This window comes from Giraffa tippelskirchi, chromosome 12, assembly GCF_054371585.1.
Source record: "Giraffa tippelskirchi isolate mGirTip1 chromosome 12, T2T-mGirTip1v1.2.pri, whole genome shotgun sequence".
Taxonomy (NCBI): Eukaryota; Metazoa; Chordata; class Mammalia; order Artiodactyla; family Giraffidae; genus Giraffa; species Giraffa tippelskirchi.
The window spans coordinates 44,496,664-44,513,375 of NC_137286.1; the positions used below are offsets into that span (position 1 = coordinate 44,496,664).

At 50.7% G+C, this 16,712-nt stretch overlaps 1 protein-coding gene across 3 annotated transcripts in view; it reads right to left on the minus strand.

The window, feature by feature from the left end:
- SLC28A1 (solute carrier family 28 member 1) overlaps positions 1-16,712 on the minus strand; it is a 65,399-nt gene that overhangs the window by 20,757 nt on the left and 27,930 nt on the right. For all 3 annotated transcript variants that reach the window (XM_081546931.1, XM_081546932.1, XM_081546933.1), the window contains 4 exons: positions 15,998-16,111; positions 14,120-14,197; positions 2,198-2,278; positions 787-867 (listed from right to left, as the gene is read on the minus strand). In XM_081546931.1, coding sequence (XP_081403057.1) covers positions 787-867; positions 2,198-2,278; positions 14,120-14,197; positions 15,998-16,111 — 354 coding nt within the window. The remainder of the gene's footprint in view (positions 1-786; positions 868-2,197; positions 2,279-14,119; positions 14,198-15,997; positions 16,112-16,712) is intronic.

Here is a 16,712-nt window from a genome sequence, read left to right on the forward strand (position 1 = left end):
CTTGCTGATGGACTGGGAGCAGCTGGGAGCAAGGGAAGCAAAGGGAGGAAGGATGACGCCTCAATTTTTGTCTGAAAAAACTCATGGGAGATGCCGCCATTTACTGTGAAGGGAAAGATTTGAAGACAAAGGAAATGCCAATCCACTCCACTATTCTTGCCAAGAGAATCCCATGTGCATGGGGTCGCAAACAGTCAGACACAACTGAGCGACTATCTCTCTCTCTCTCACACACATACACACACACACATATACACACGTGTGTGTTGAGGGAGGAATTCAAGGGTTTAGATTTAGCCTAGTGAATTATCTGGGCTTCCCAGGTGGCTCATCGCTAAAGAATCCACCTGTAATGCAGGAGACACAGGTTTAATCCCTGGGTTGGGAAGATCCCTTGGAGAAGGAAATGGCAACCCACTCCAGTATTTTTGCCTAGAAAATCCCATGGACAGAGGAGCTTGGTGGGCTACAGTCCATGGTGTTGCAGAGTCAGACGTGACTTAGCACCTAAGCTCTAGTGAATTACCTAAGGATATCCAAGTGGAGGGTCAAGGGAGCAGTGGGATGTATACCAGACGGGAGTTTAGAAAGAAGGTGGTGGGAGGTGCCAGGCAGACATCATCCTCTTTGGCTTGACCCAGGCACAGAGTGTATTCCCCGAAGGAGCATGTCCAGGACCCTGGTGACCCTGGCAGGAGATTTGATCAGCTCTTCTGATGATGGAAGCAGGGTTCTAGGCATGCAGGGCCCCCGCCCTCCTTGGGGAAAGGAGGCTGCAGTACCCACCTGGCTCACAAAGATGTTCCCAGCCACACTCAGGGTCTCTGTGGCCGTGGTGCCCATGGTGATCTGCATCAGCCAGGAGATCTGGAAGGAAGCACGGTCCTCTTTGTGGACTGACATCAGCAAGCCACAGAGGCAGAGACAGTCAGGGTGGAAGTACCATAAAAGCCTTCCTTCCAACCCCATTAGGACCTCCTCATCTACATTTCCTCAAAGACCCATTTATCTTCTCCTTCCACACCTCCATTGATGAGGGCTTACCATCCATGAAAAGAGGATTCCCTGGTCAAATATAGGGCTTCCCTGGTGGTTCATACAGTAAAGAATCTACCCGCAATGCTGGAGACCCAGGTTCCATCCCTGGGTCAGGAAGATCCCCTGGAGAAGGGAATGGCAGTCCACTCCAGTATTCTTGCCTGGAGAATCCCCATGGACAGAGAATCCTGGAGGGCTACAGTCTATGGGGTCACAAAGAGTCGGACACAACTGAGTGACTAAACACACACATTGGTCAAATATATTTGAGAATTGCTGTACACACACACACCTTGGAGATGGCCAATACTTGTTAGCTTAGCAAAGGCTCTGAGAAGTCCTGCATGAAACTTGTTTAAATTTGTTTAGCCCAGAGTCTAGGTTATCTTCACAAAATTACTTGACCAAGAGCCCCTGGAGGAGGGCACAGCAACCCACTCCAGTATTCTTGCTTGGAGAATCCCATGAATAGAGGAGCCTGGTGGGCTATGATCCAAAGGGTCGCAAAGAGTTGGACACGACTGAAGCAACTTAGCACACACGCCAGCCTCATGCTTGCCATGTACTCATAACATAATGACAGGCTTCACTTCTGGCAGCTGCCTAATGTACTGGTTTATTCTGAGCTCAATCAGCTAAAACCCTCAGCCTCTCTTGCCAGGTCCAATGCCGTCCATTGCTGTCTCCTGCATTCTGGTTTCGTGCGGCAGATTTTATGAACATAAGCACAGGATTTGACATTTATATCAGCTGACTCTGGCCCATGTGGCCCACTGCTCTCAAGATCTTTTTGGTATAAATTATTTTTTCCCCCGCATGCAGGCATGCTAAGTCACTCCAGTCGTGTCTAACTCCTTACGACCCTATAGACTGTAGCCTGCCAGGCTCCCCTAACACTTCTAATGCAGCCTCAATTCTATAAACTCCCTCCTCCAAAGACCCTGTTGGATCGTGGCACCAAGTCTCCTTAGTAGCATGACAAGAGACTCTGTGATAAGGCGTTTGGTTAGTAGTAGACTCTGAGAGGGTATTGACCCTGGGAGCAGGGGATGCTGGGAGGTCCAGTCTCTCAGAGCAGGGGGTCTGGGGAGAGTCTGGGCTTGGGAAAGCAAGGCATTCTGGGAGAGTGTGAGCCTGGACCAGGACCTTGGGAACTCACCTTCATGATTACCCACTGCATGAGGCCCACGTAGTAGAGAACTGACATGGCACAGCTGAAGAAAACAATGATGGGCAAAACCTGCCAGGAAAGAGCACAGATCTCCAGGTTAAAGCAGATAGGTGGCAGGATACCACACAGGACCCCAGTCGGAGACCCCAGTCGGCCTGCTTCCTCCAGGAACCTGCCACTCAGAGAACCGACAGGGTCAGGGGAGCAGCTCTGAATCCAGTGCATGGAATTCCATATGGGACCACTCTGGAGGCAGCTGTCCTCTCTGCTCCTCTCTGAACATTAGCCATCTAATCTATGCAGCTGTCCCTGGGGTAGAGGGGGAGGACTTGAGTTCACCACTTTTTAAGATATATATAGATTTATTTATTTGACTGTGCTGAGTCTTAGTTGTGGCTTGCAGGGTCTTCAGTCGCGGCATGTGGGATCTAGTGCCCTGACCAGGGATGGAACCCAGGTCCCCTGCATTGGGAGCAGGGAGTCTTAGCCACTGGACCACCAGGGAAGTTCACCACTTTTTATCACCTGCTTCTTCATCTGTAAAATGATGGGGAGGAAGTGACCACCTCGCAGGTTGTTGTAAGGGTTTAAGGAGCCGGCTCAGGGCCCAGTACTTTGCACAGAGTCTGTCCTCCACCCCGGGTTCAATCCCTGGCCCATGACACTGGCCTTAACCTCTTCCTGTGCTTCGGGCTTCAATCAGAGGCCCTCATCTCTCTAGTGTTCTACTTCTGCTTGGTGCCAGCGAGCTCCAAATGACTCTTATTGTGGACCAGTCACCCACATTTCCTCCTGTCACCCCATTTCCTATTTCCAGGCTTGCCACTGCTCTTCACTGACTCCAAGCCTCTACTATTCTTCCTTCAAAGCTTCCTCACATCCGTTCCCTCCTCCCCAGAGCCATGTGTTCCCCACCCCCAGTGCTTCCTCACTGCAGACTGACTTACAATAGCAAGGACTGGCAACAATGCAAACATCCTTCAGTGAAGACAAGTGTGATGACCTATGGTGTGGCCGCACACTTAAGTCAGGACTAGAGAGTGAGGAAGCCCATTCTGAGCAGTGTGGGATGATTTTCAAGATAGGCTGTGAAAGGAAAAAAGGGAAGGTGTAGAACAGAAAGCAAGGTGTGATACTTTATGAGTAAGAAAGTGGGGGTGGCATTGTAGGTGCTCTTGTAATCACAGATCTCATTAGATGAACATGCAAATGATCAGGAATGGCAGCTACCTTGGGGATGGAAGTGGGTGACTTGGGGATCGGGGTGGGAGGGATACTTGCATGCATGCTCAGTCACTTCAGTTGTGTCTGACTCTTTGTGACCCCATGGACTGTAGCCAGCCGGGCTCCTCTCTCCATGGGATTTCCCAGTCAAGAATACTGGAGTGAGTTGCCATTACCTCCTCCAAGAGATCTTCCCAACCCAGGGATCAAATCTGCGTCTCCTGATTCTCCTGCATTGACAGGTGGGTCCTTTACTACTGGGTCACTGGGGACACCTGGGAGGGACACTTACTTTTTACCAAATCCCCATTTATACAGTTGGAATGTGCTATCTGTTCCAAACAGCTTTAAAATAATAAGTTATACAGAATTAGTAGCCCACTAGGCTCACCTGTCCATGGAATTCTCCAGGCAAGAATACTGGAGTGGGTTGCCATTTCCTTCTCCAAGGGATCTTCCCAACCCAGGGATCGAATCTGTGTCTCCCACATTGCATGCAGATTCTTTACCGTCTGAGCCACCAGGGAAAGTCAATAATGTGGTAAGCTAAAATGTAAAGTGGGGAAAGTGCAAAATTAAAAGTACTGGTGGTCCAGTGGTTAAGAATCCATCTTCCAGTGTAGAGGATGGGGGTTCGATCCCTGGCTGGGGAACTAAGATCCCACCTACCTCGGGGCAACTAAGCTAGCAAGTTGCAACTACTGAGCCCATACACTCTGGAACCCAAGCTACAACTAGAGAGAAGCCCTAGTGCTGCAATGACGAGTGGGGGTGCCAAGACGAAAGATCCCATGTGCTGCAACTAAGATCCAGCACAGGCAAAAATAATAAACAAATATTTTAAAATAATTAAAAAAAAAAAAAGCATAGAAGGCTGGGAGGTACACACCCAAATAGTCAAACTAGTTGCTCCCATGTGCTAGGACTGTCGACATTTTGTTTTCTTCTTTCTCCATTTCCAGTTTCTCACCTGCTCCTATAATTTCCGATAAGAGGCAGACCCTTCTCAAGGGAGGGCAGCACAGGCAGAGGAGGGCTTTGGGGGAGGTCCATTTGCACTCACTGGGTTCAAGATACCTGGGGAACATGCAAGTGGAAGGAGGGGTGCAAGGGCCAGGAGCTCAGAGGAGGGTCCGGGCCAGGCCTTGGCTGAGTGCATGTTGAGGGCACAGGGCAGATGGAGTTCACTGAGGAAACTTCCCTGGGTGACAAGAGTAGTGACTGAGGACAGGGCCCTGGGGTCAGTGTCCCTGGAGGGTGAGGGTAGAAGGAGGGGTGCGTGGTGGAGATGGAGAAGAAACAGAGACGTCCAAGGACTTCCAAGACAGGGTGCGATGGAAATTGAGGGCAGCTTTCCTAGAAGAGAGAGTCCATCAATAGTGCCAGACGCATGCATCTGAGAACTCTGTAAAAGGTAAGGACTGTGAGGGACGCTTGGCACCTGGTGATTCCGGGGTCCCTGGTGACCTGGGTGAGAGCAGTGTCAGGGGGATGGGCCCAGAGGCTGGCTATCAGTGAGCCCAGGAGGGAGGAGGACACGAGGAGGTAGGGACCAAGACGAGGTAGAGACCACAGGATAAGCAACTCTTTTGAGAAGCTTAGCTATGAGGGAAGGAAGAGGGGCTGAGCAGACTTCCCTGGCGGTCCAGTGGCTAAGCCTCTGAGCCCCCAGCGCAGGAGGTGTGGGGTGAATCCCCGGTTAGGGAACTAGATCCCACATGCCACAACCAAGGGTTCACACGCCACAGCTGAAGATCGTGCATGCAGCGTGCTGCAGTGAAGAGGGAAGATTCCATGCACTGCAACTAAGACCTGGCACAGCCAAATAAATACTTTTTTTTTTTTTCTTTACAGAGGGCTGTAGAGAGGCGTGAGGGATGGAGGAAGGATCATTTTCATTTTTCAGAAGGGAGAGTGTTGAGCAATCAAGTTCAAGCTCCAGTTCAAAATGAACTGGGACTGCAGCTCGGTCCCTGAGAGCAGAGACTGCCCAAGCAGCTCTCCTGGAGAAGAGAAACAAGCCTGGCCGAGGAAGTTTTCCCTCTCCCTTCCCAAATGAATGCCACGGGTTTTATCTAGACCTGCTCCCCTCACATCTCTGTCACCAGCTTCGCTGCCTGGGAGCTATTACCTGACAGGAGACGCCGGCACTGGGTGGCGAAACACTCATCCTGCCCCCTGACTCCCCTGGCCGCCTGCTGCTGGACACGCCCCCAACACCAAGGGCAGTGACTGCATTCTCCTCTCCCCTGGAGTGAAACGCAGGGAGGATCATGTACTGTCTAGAACCGCCTCTCCAATCCATCGTGCGAGGGACCACTAGGCAGCTGGCGGGTTTTTGTAGATGGCCCAGGCCAGGAAGAAGAGGCCCCCAGGGGCAGTGGGACCTGACTTCAGAACTGGGATTTCTCCAGGCATCGACCAAGAGACATTTTCTACCTCTGAGATGGGGATCTTTGGTGGAAAGGCAGCTGTGACTGGCTGGGGAGGGACGATGTGTGAAGGAGAAGAGAGGTGATTTCTGAGGTGGGACATTCAATACTAAATAAGGTCCCTGGGGACTTCCCTGGAGGTCCAGTGGTTACGAATCTGCCTTCCAATGCAGTGGAATACAGGTTCAATTCCTGGCCAGAGAACTAAGATCCCTCATGCCACAGGGCAACTGAGCCCGTGAGTCACAACTACTGAGCCTGTGCTCTAGAACACATGCTCCCCAACAAGAGAAGCCACTGCAGTGAGAAGCCTGAGCACTGCAACTAGCGAGTAGCCCCCGCTTATTGCAACTAGAGAAAGACAGCATGCAGCAACAAACACCCAGTGCAGCCAAAAATAAGTTAATTAATTAATTAATAAGGTCCCTGAGTCCGATACGATCTCCCAGTCCAGGAAATAGCCCCAGGCCCTGTAGTATGTGAGATGGCTGAAGACAGGGCAGGCAGCTGGGCAGTGCTGCCGTGTGAAGGAGGAGGAACGTGCCATTAAGCCCTGCTACTCGTGAACTGTGCAGTCCTGCCGTGAACCATGTCCCCAAGGTGTGGTGACTCGTGGATCCTCAAAGCAACTGAAAAGTGAGAGCATTAGTCTCTCAGCTGTGTCTGACTCTTTGTGATCCCATGGACCGTAGCCTGTCAGGCTCCTCTGTCCATGGGATTCTCCAGCCACTAATACTGGAGTGGGTTGCCATTCCCTTCTCCAGGGGATCTTCCCAACCCAGGGATTGAACCTGTGTCTTCTGCATAACAGGTGGATTCTGAACCATCTGAGCCACCAAGGAAGCCCCAAAGCAACCAAGGTCAACGTAAATTCACTTCATGGTGGAGACAGTGAGGCTGTGAGGTATTGGTTACCTATCCAAGGTTACACAGCTGCAGAGAGACAGGTACCTCCTGGCCACTAAACAGATTGCCAAGGACCTTCCATGATCCTAAGGAGCTATTCCCTGGGGCCAGTCCTGGAGCCTCATTTCTGTGTCTTAAGGAGAGGCATTCTCTCCAAGGGAGAGCCCGAGTCTGTAGTGGCTTCAAGTCAGTCCTGATCACTGCTTCGTGGGCCCACTAGTACTAGCGCTCACCCTTACTCAAGGGAGAAGGAAGTTACAGCACCTCTAAGCCAGTGGTTCCCAAGGTGTGGTCCCTGGACCAGCAGCATCACCTAAGAATTTGTCAAAATTGCAGACTTTTGAGCCCCACCTCCAGCGTTTCAGATTCAGTTGGTCTGGGGTGGCCCTGAGAGTCTGGCCTTTCCAGATGCTGCTGGTCTGGACACCACATTCCAAGAACCACTGCTCTAGACTCTAGACCAGACACTCTGAGCAGACGCCACCTCCTTCCCCAGAAACAGGCTCTGAAGGCAGGACTAAACCCACTGGGGAACTGGCCCTGCTGCTTTCTCTCCCTGAAGGGAGCTGAGCCAAGGCTTCTGATGACTTCCCAAGGCTGTCCCCACAGCTCCCTACACCCAGCCCCCAAAGCCTAAGCCTATGGACAGAGACCAGTCACCAGCCTCAGGCCACGACAAACCACAAAAGCCCAAAGCTTGAAAATTCCTCAGGGGAGACTGCTGGTATGTCCACCTCACCACCAACATTATAGAAAGGCACAAGGCACCTGCTCCAAGGCCAGAAAACCAGGGCAGGCCTCCTGATTCCCTGCTCATGCAGACACCAACACCACCACGCTTCCTTTCCATTCCCTCCCCTGGAAATTGTTCTCACTATGGTTACCAGTGGACCCTTAATGACTCAATCCAACGGCAACTTTCAGTCCGTGTGTGTGTGTGTGTGTGTGTGTGTGTGTGTGTGTGTCTTAGTCATGTCCGACTCTTGGACTATAGCCCGTGAGGCTCCTCTCTCCATAGGATTCTCCAGGCAAGAATACTGGAGTGGCTTGCCATTTCCTTTCCAGGGTTCAAACCCAGGACTCTTGCATTGTAGGCAGATTCATTACTGTTTGAGCCACCAGGGTAGCCCAGGTCTTATCTTACTTGACTTGTTTGTTAGATTTGGCATTGATGAGTACTGGGGACTGCAGAGGCTGCATCAGGCAGACACCCCAAAACCCTGGGGAGATGAAAATGTTTTGTTTCTCCCCAGGGGTTCCTCGAGGAGAAATTTCAGCAGCACTGCTGAGCTTAGTGAGTGTGTGCATGTTCCAGAAACTGGAGCGACAGTAAAGGAGTGAGCGAGTGCTCCTGACCAGCCAGGCCCAGGAAGGGTGTGGGAGCCTGGCGGGGAGAGGTGATCATGTGGGTGGAAAGTTACTAGAAGGGAGATGGAGCCAAGGAGGAATGACTAATCAAGATGCTACTGCCAGGAGGTGGCTGCCACGTCAACCGGGCCAGGGGAGACGGAGGTTTGAAGGAGTCCTGGGCAGACCCGGCTTCCTGGAGAAGTGACAAGCTGAACCCTGGCCCAGCAGGAAGCAGCTTGGAGTCTGAAAATCTGAGTGAGCTTGGAGACTTCCCCAGGCTGACACGGGCCAATAGCCCTGGACTAGGGCCACATGATTCATGGGAAGGATGGAAAGAAAGCTCTTGAGTCTTCCACTCGACTCAGCACTAACAAAGCCACCTCCCAGTCAGAGGACAAGCCCCACACTCAGCAAGTGTGTGTGTGTGTGTGTGTGTGAGAGAGAGAGAGAGAGAGAGAGAGAAAGAGAGAGCGAGAGACCGATGCAGGAGTGCAGGATATGAGTGAGATTCTGTGATTAGGAAATCTGGTTGAGAAAGGGAGTCCTGTGGCCATGAAGCATCTGTCTGAATTCGTCCCTCCTTCTGGCCTGCCTTCACTAAGGAGGCCGCTGGCTAATACACTGGCCAGGAGTTTGGGCAGAGGATAGGCATCCTGGGGGCCAGGAAACAGTGTTTGACTAGCAAGTGCTGAGCCTCGTTAATGCTAACCCCACCTCTTTTTGTTTTTTCTCTCTTGACTGAACATACCATCTCAGTCTTTAGCAACCATGAGTAGGTTTTAACTTTATCACTATTGTTGTTAAGGATGCTTTTTGTATTTAAAAGGGAGACCTGATGTCACTGACTTTTACTTAGTGTGAGGAAGAAAACAGCACTTAATTAGAAATCCAACAACCCGGTTCTAGCCCTGCCTCCCTCTTAACCTACTAGATAATTGTGCCCAGGTCACTGCTCCTCTCTGTGGTGTGGTCTGACCATCTGTGATATAAAGGGGAGGCCTGAAGTCCCCAGCACTCCCTCTTAGCCCAATGGTCTATGAACCCCTGGTTCTAAAGTGTAATTCAGGGAGAGATGCAAGTAGCAGGTATGTGCAAATTCTTCTAGAAAGGGAGGAAAGTAACAGTCAAAGTGTTAGTCACTCAGTCGTGTCCAGCTCTTTGAGATCCCATGAACTGTAACCTGTTAGGCTTCTCTGTCCATGGGATTCTCCAGGCAAGAATACTGGAGTAGGTTGCCATTCCCTTCTCCAGGGGATCTTCCCAACCCAGGGATCAAACCCAGGTCTCCTGCATTGCAGGTGAATTATTTACCATCTGAGCCACCAGGTAAGCCCCAGGAAGGGGGGAAAGACACACAACTAACCCTGGAGAGGGGGTGGACCCAGCAGCAGGCTGGAAAGGTGACACCTTCAGTGCTGAAATGGGAGAGAACTAGGGCGGGGGCTCTGGTAGATGGCTGCTGCTCAGAACAGCCCAAGGCCTCCTCCCTCAATTCTTTTGGTAACAAAGTTTAATTTTCCTTTGGGAAACCACCCTGACTCCGCCCTCAGCCAGGAGGCTCCAGGTTTGGCACATCAGACTTAGGTGTCTTCCCTGGCTACAGTTCAAGGATGGCATACACCCGCAAGCCAGCCTAAAGAGAGCCCACTCTTAGATTTCCTGCTGGGCTAGTGGAAAGAAGGCTCTCTCTCTCTCTGCTAAGATTGCTAAGCTGGTTGGATTATAAGCCTGGTACCTCTTTGCCACAATCTCAAACGTGCTTCTCCAAGGCTAAAACTAAAGCCAGTGCTAAGAACATAGAACCTGGGAACTTCCCTGGCAGTCCAGTGGTTAAGAATCCACCTGCAAGTCAGGGGACATGGGTTAGATTTCTAGTACGAGAAGATCCCACATGCCCAAGAGCAACTAAGCCCGTGCTGTGCTGTGCTTAGTCGCTCTGTTGTGTCTGACTTCTTGCGACCCCATGGACTGTAGCCTTCCAGGCTCCACTGTCCATGGGATTCTCCAGACAAGAATACTAGAGTGGGTTGCCATTTCCTTCTCCAGGGGATCTTCCCGACCCAGGAATTGAACCCAGGTCTCCTGCATTGTAGGCAGACTCTTTACCCATTGAGCTATGAAGGAAGCCCCACAACTATTGAGCCTGTGCTCTAGAGCAGGAGTTGCAACTACTGAAGCCTGAGAGCCTGTGCTTCTCTAATGCGGTGAACCTCAACAAAGAGTAGCCCCTGCTCTCTGCAACTAGACAAAGCTCATGCACAGCAACAAAGACCCAGCGCAGTCAAAAATAAATGAATAAGTTTAAAAAAAAGAGAGAGAGACATTTTATATTAAAAAAAGAAAAGAAGAACACAGAACCAGGATATAAGCAAGGCAAATCCCAGGTGATGTTGGATCCAACAGGACATGAAGTCTCTGGATTTCTCAATTATCAGAATTAATCTTGCTTTTTTTGTTGCTTGTTTTTGCTTTGTTTAATCAGTCGATTTGAGTTGTATTTCTGTTATTTACAACTATACAGTCAGAAGCTGAGCATCCCACTCAGGAAGTACAGCCTGGACTCCCAAATGTGGCCCCACCTTACAGCTGGGAGGGACTATAGATCAAAGGGTCCATGTCTTTGCTGTTCTTCCCAGGCAGGCATGGTATCTGCCATCTGCACCCTTCTCTTATACTAGAGAAGAGACACTCACTTGGAGTATAAGGGCACCCTGTAAATGCAGTTGCTGCAGGTCCTACAGGAAGCTGTCTGCCTTGTTTCTATAAGGAGGGGGTTAATAGTACCTGCTTGTCCTAGGCAATAATCCTTCAAATGATGAGTTTCAGAGGGTGGTTTTCACTCAATCAGAGCACCTGACTCCCCAGCTTTGGGTGGGAACAGGAGATTCCAGCCCTTCCAACTCCAGTATCCTAGGCCCTGGCCTTAGTGACCGGGCCAAGAACAGTCACATGACCCAAGGCAGATCAATCTGAAGCCTACCCTGGGATTTTTTAACTGGAGCAGGCAGAGAAGAACTGGCCTAGTTCTGGGTGACATGCTGTAAGCATGAGTATCTGGTGTTGCTGGGAGCCAGGAGAAGATCTGGTATGAAAGAATGAAGCTGACACTCCGGGATGAGCAGAGATTGGAGGCTGAGGGCTGTGAGCCTGGCCGCTCCGGGGCCCTGGTTTCAGCTGCCACCAGCTCTATCTTGCTCCAGTTAGTGAGCCAAGAAACAGTCTTCCCTTTCTCCTCCCTTTAAAGCAAATTTCAAGTGAGTTTCTGTCACTTCCAACAAAATAGGCCTGAGAAATACTGTTTTCTTCTAAACCAAGGGAAAAACAAAGACCCAAGGTGTGGGGCCCCTTCATTTCCACTGTCTACCAGGAAAAGGGCCCTGATAGCAAGGCACAGGAGCTAATAAGCAAGAGCATCACACCTGTTCCAATCCTGATTCCAATATTCACTAGCTTTATGAACTTGCACAAGCAAAACCCCTTCTAAACCTCAGTATCATCATCTGTAAAAAAGGGATAATGATATTATTTCCCCCATTGTTGCTGTTCAGTCACTAAGTCAGGTCCAACTCTTTTCGACCCCATGGACTGCAGCATGCTGGGCTTCCCTGTCCATCACTATCTCTTGGAGTTTGCTCAGACTCATGTCCATTGAGTTGATGATGCCATCCAACCATCTCATCCTCTGTTGCCCACTTCTCCTCCTGCCCTCAATCTTTCCCATCATCAGGGTCTTTTCCAATGAGTCGGCTCTTCACATCAGGTGGCCAAAGTATTACTTCCAATGAATATATAGGGTTGATTTCCTTTAGAGTTGACTGGTTTGATCTCCTTGCAATCCAAGGGACTCTCAAGCATCTTCTCCAGATGTTTTGAAGTGAGCGCATGACACGTAGTCCTCACTCCATAACTAGTAGCTGTTCTTATGACTTCCTTTCCCTAAGCTTTTCTGCTCTGTTCCACCAGAATCTCAGGTCAGAGTGGTACAATCTCAGATTTCTAGGGGCCCTGGAGCTTGCTGCAAAGCCTGTGTGTAGTTATTGGCTCCAGGGGGTTGGGAAGCTCTGGCCTTTGCTGGGGAGGTTTGAGGAAAGAAAAGCTGGTCCCTCTCGCTTTCCTCCCAAGGCTAACGTTACTAGAACCCCTTGGATGGAGTGAACATTTCCCAGAGAGCTGCTGAGGCCAACAGACACCAAAACTCCCAGAGGACCTCACCCTGAGTCAGGGCTGGGGGCGGGCTAGAGATGTCTGGACTCATGAACTGGCTTGACACCAGCTCAGAAGGCGATACCAAGTCCATGACTTGGGCTGGAAGCTTCTGAGACCCAACACCCCCAGCAGGATGGGGAGGCTCTGGGAACAATGGCTGAGTGATGACAAAAAGCAAAAATCTCTGGAACTGATCCTGCACAGTAGCCCCACGGTGACAGTGGTCCAGGACATGCTGGAGTGGGCAGCACCAATTCCCATCTGTGCTGCTATGGAAACAGGGCAGAAACTGGGGCCAGCTTGTGGGGAAGCAGGGCCCAGGGCTCTCTCTCTCTCTCCACCTGGCATTTGGAAGTGAAACTCAAGCCTGAAGCAGCCCCAGGGTCCTGAGACAATTTGGGTGTGAGGCAGGTGGAGAAGCTACACTTGAGATCTTACTAAAGGAGACACGTGGGTACCTGGGCAGTCAATTGGACAAAGAAAAAATATAACCACAGTTCCACCCCGAAACAGTGAAGCAGTCCCACCATTGAATGCTCAGCACAGGTGGGAACATCCTGGTGGTCCAGTGGATAAGATCCTGCCTGCCAATGCAGGGAACATGGGTTCGATCCCTGGTTTGGGACAATTCCACATGCCATGGAGCAACTAAGTTGGTGTGCCACAGCTACTGAGCCTGAGCTCCAGAGCCTGGGAGCCACAACTACTGAGCCCTCATGCTGCAGCTACTGAAGCCCTTACACAGCAAAAAAGACCTAGTGTGACCAAAAATAAATAAATAAGAAATTAGGGTTGGGGCTCTACAATTACACAATAGCCTTTGAGTCTTTATCTCAATTTCCTCTATAATATTTTGCACTGCAATAAGTCGGAAAGAGAAAAACAAACATCACATATTAATGCATATATGTGGAATCTAGAAAAATGGTACAGATGAAACTATCTGCAAGGTAGAAATAGAGATGGAGACGTAGAGAACAAACAAACGTATGGATACCAAGGGGGCAAAGGAGGGGTGGGATGATTGGGGAGCTTGGGATTGCCACGTATACACTGCTATGGATGAAATAGATAACTAATGAGAACATACTGTATAGCACAGGGAACTCTACTTAGGGCTCTGTTGTGACCTAAATGGGAAGGAAATACACACAAGAGGGGATATATTTATACATATAGCTTGATTCACTTTGCTATACAGTGGAAACTAACATAATACTGTAAAGCAACTATACTCTAGTAAAAAATTTTTTTAAATATATTTTGCACTGCGGAAGGCACATAATACACATTTGCTGAAAGGAGGGAGGGAGGGACTGCAGATCTAGGAGAATCCAGAGGAAGGACTTAGAGCTTGCAACTAATCAGGGCAGGCTTCCTGACAGAGGTAGCTTGTGAGGGGTCTTGAAGGAGGAGCACGCAAGAGGATCACATGTCCCTGTAGTATGTCAGGGGCTAAGGTCACAGCAGATGCCATCTACATGTCCCCACCTACTTTTCTCATCCTCAACCTCCCAGCAATTCTACTATTGGGAGATTCATTTTTTAGGAAAATAATACAGATATATCTTACTTTTTCAAGTTTTCCAAAATATACTGAAAACATACCCCCAGGTGAGCACATTGCCAGGCCCCTCCCAGGACCCCAAGGTTTAAGCCTCATTAGCTTCCAGTAGCCGAGCTCCGCCAGCAGGAGACCTCCCCCTCCACTGGGCTGGGCTTGGATGCCCCACTAGCTGGAGGCACCCGGCAGAGGCTGCTAAATGCTTTGTGAGCCAAGAGTCAAGCTGACCTGAAAGGCAAAGACATCCTTGACCAGAGCGTCCCCAAACACGAAGCTGGAGCCGGACTCAGTGTAGCTCAGGAAGATCTGAAAGGAGAAAACAAACAAAACCAAACTCGGGAGTGAGGCCAAGAAGGGAGGAAGGAGGAAGCAGCAGCAAGGGAACCAGGCTGGGGTGACCTGGAGGAGTCTTGCTTGCTCCCCAGGCCTTCCCAGCAGCCCAGGAGAAGAGAAGGACATGGAGGCTGCAGGATGAGCCCCTGGGCCGTGGCCTTACCATGCGGGCACCATGTGTGTCATTAAAGCCACACTTGCTCCTTCTGAGTACATCTTCCAGAAGAGACACCAAATTGTAAAGAAATACTCTGAGGTGAGAGTTGTTGGGACAAAAACAATGAAGAAGAGACAGAGGAGGAAGCAAACAGTGAACTGCCTGGAGAAGGCGGTCAAAGGTGGTACTCCTGTGCCTCCCCGCCGAGGGCACAGCCCCAGCCTGTCCCACCCCAGGCTCCTGGCCTTGGTGTTGCAATCTGGCCACACTTCTACAAGAGCCCTGTATTTAGGACCAGAACATGCACTGTGACCACAGGCCAAGTCACGTCTGTTGTCTGGGCCTCAATGCTCCGGTTTATAAAATGAGGGGTGTGCCCAAAGCAGCAATCTTCCCAGGAGGCGCTAGTGGTAAAGAACCCACCTGCCAATGCAGGAGACAGAGAGATGTCAGTTCTATCCCAGGTAGGGAAGATCCCCCAGAAGAGGGCATGGAAACCCACTCCAGTATTCTTGCCTGTAGAATCCCCATGGACAGAGGAGCCTGGAGGGGCACAGTCCACTGCGTTGCAAAGAGTTGGACATGACTGAGTAACTGAGCACGCACACCCAGAGCAGCAACTGTCTTTTTCCATCATGACACCCATGCAGGTATCCTTGGTGTGGCCAGCGGGTGGGCGTGGGCAGAGCCTGGACATGTGGGTTCTCCCTACCCCACCCAAAGCCCTTCCTGTAGAGAGTGCGTGGAAATTCGAGACAGTGAGAGAGGGATGAGTATAGGATCAACCTTGCATCCTCCATAACTTATATTTTAAGAAGTAAATCATGACTACCCAATGATGTGAAGGAACTTAATGACACTCAAAAATGGTTAAAATGAAAAAAACAAGGTTAAAGTGATAAATTTTGTGTTATGTGATTTCATCACAATAAATGAAATTTAAAAAGCGTAACTTCAACAAACTGAATATTATTTTTAAACACACATACACTCCAATGCTTTGGCCACCTGATGCCAAGAGCTAACTCATTGGAAAAGACCCCGATGCTGGGAAAGATTGAGGGAAGAAAGTGAAGGGGGAGACAAAGGATGAGATTGTTGGAAGGCGTCACCAACTCAATGGATATGAGTTTGAGCAAACTCTGGGAGATAGTGAAGGACAGGGAAGTCTGGCGTTCTGCAGTCCATGGGGTTGCAAAGAGTTGAACACGACTAAGTGACTGAACAACAACAACACATATATAAACTAAATCACTTTCAACTTTTAAAGCACTTTTAACTATTGTAAGTTCTTTTCCTGATAAGGACCGAGGGCAACAAGCCTTGGGCCCGGGTATCCTAGGAACCTTCCTGATTTGAGATTCTCTTCCACATCAGGCCACCCTCTGAAAGGACTGCTCTGTTTGGGCAGGTAGGATCAGGCCTGAGGGAAGCAGTGGCTGTGCTGCCCAGCCTCCCACTGCCCAGCCTCCCACTGCCCAGAGGCCTGGGGCCCCACACACACCTACCATCCTGGTCACAGTCCCTCTATATGGCCAACTCCCTCCAGCACAGAGGCTTCTCCTCCATTCCCTGGCAACCCAAGATGCCCGGGCAGCTACACCCCATGTACACACCTGGATCTGGTCGCCCAGCCACTGAAATGCAATAAACCCTGGTTCTGTTCTGATGACGATGAGTCCGAGTACAAATTGCAGTCCAAGACCCCAGAACACAGCCCGCCAGGACACCTGCCACCCGAGAGAAAGGTCCAGGTGAACTCAGCAGCTGCAGAGGTCCACAGGGAACAGGTGGGTGAGGGCAGAGGGCACAGCACTGCTGAGGGGTTCTGGGAGATTCAGTCAGCCTGTAGGATGAGGGCTGGACCCAGCTGGAGCTGTGGGCCTATTGCCGATGGTTACATCCCCCATGGAGTGCAGAACAGGCCACATTAGGCACCAATGGGCCTGGGCAGGGGGAAGGGGCAGGGCCAGATCTAACCAAGGACCAGCCAGGAGCCATGGCGTTTGGTCCTGGGGCATCGCTGGGTGGGTGGAACCGTGGCCTCAGAGCCTGGCCTTAGCGTAACCTTTGTCTGTCTGGACCTTCCCCATCTCTCCCGCATAGTCAGGGCTCCCAGCCACTCTGACCCCACTCCCTCCAAGCACTTCCTCCTCCCCAGCAGAAGGGAGCTGGACACCTAACGGCTGGATAACCTCTCAGCATTGAATGACTCCTTAGCAGTGATCCCTTTGCCCAGGTGTGGCTCCGGAGTCTGGGGGGAGGTGTTAACCACTCTGTGAAACAGGGAAGGAGCCTGACGCTGGAGAGAGAAGGGGCTGCAGCCCCCTC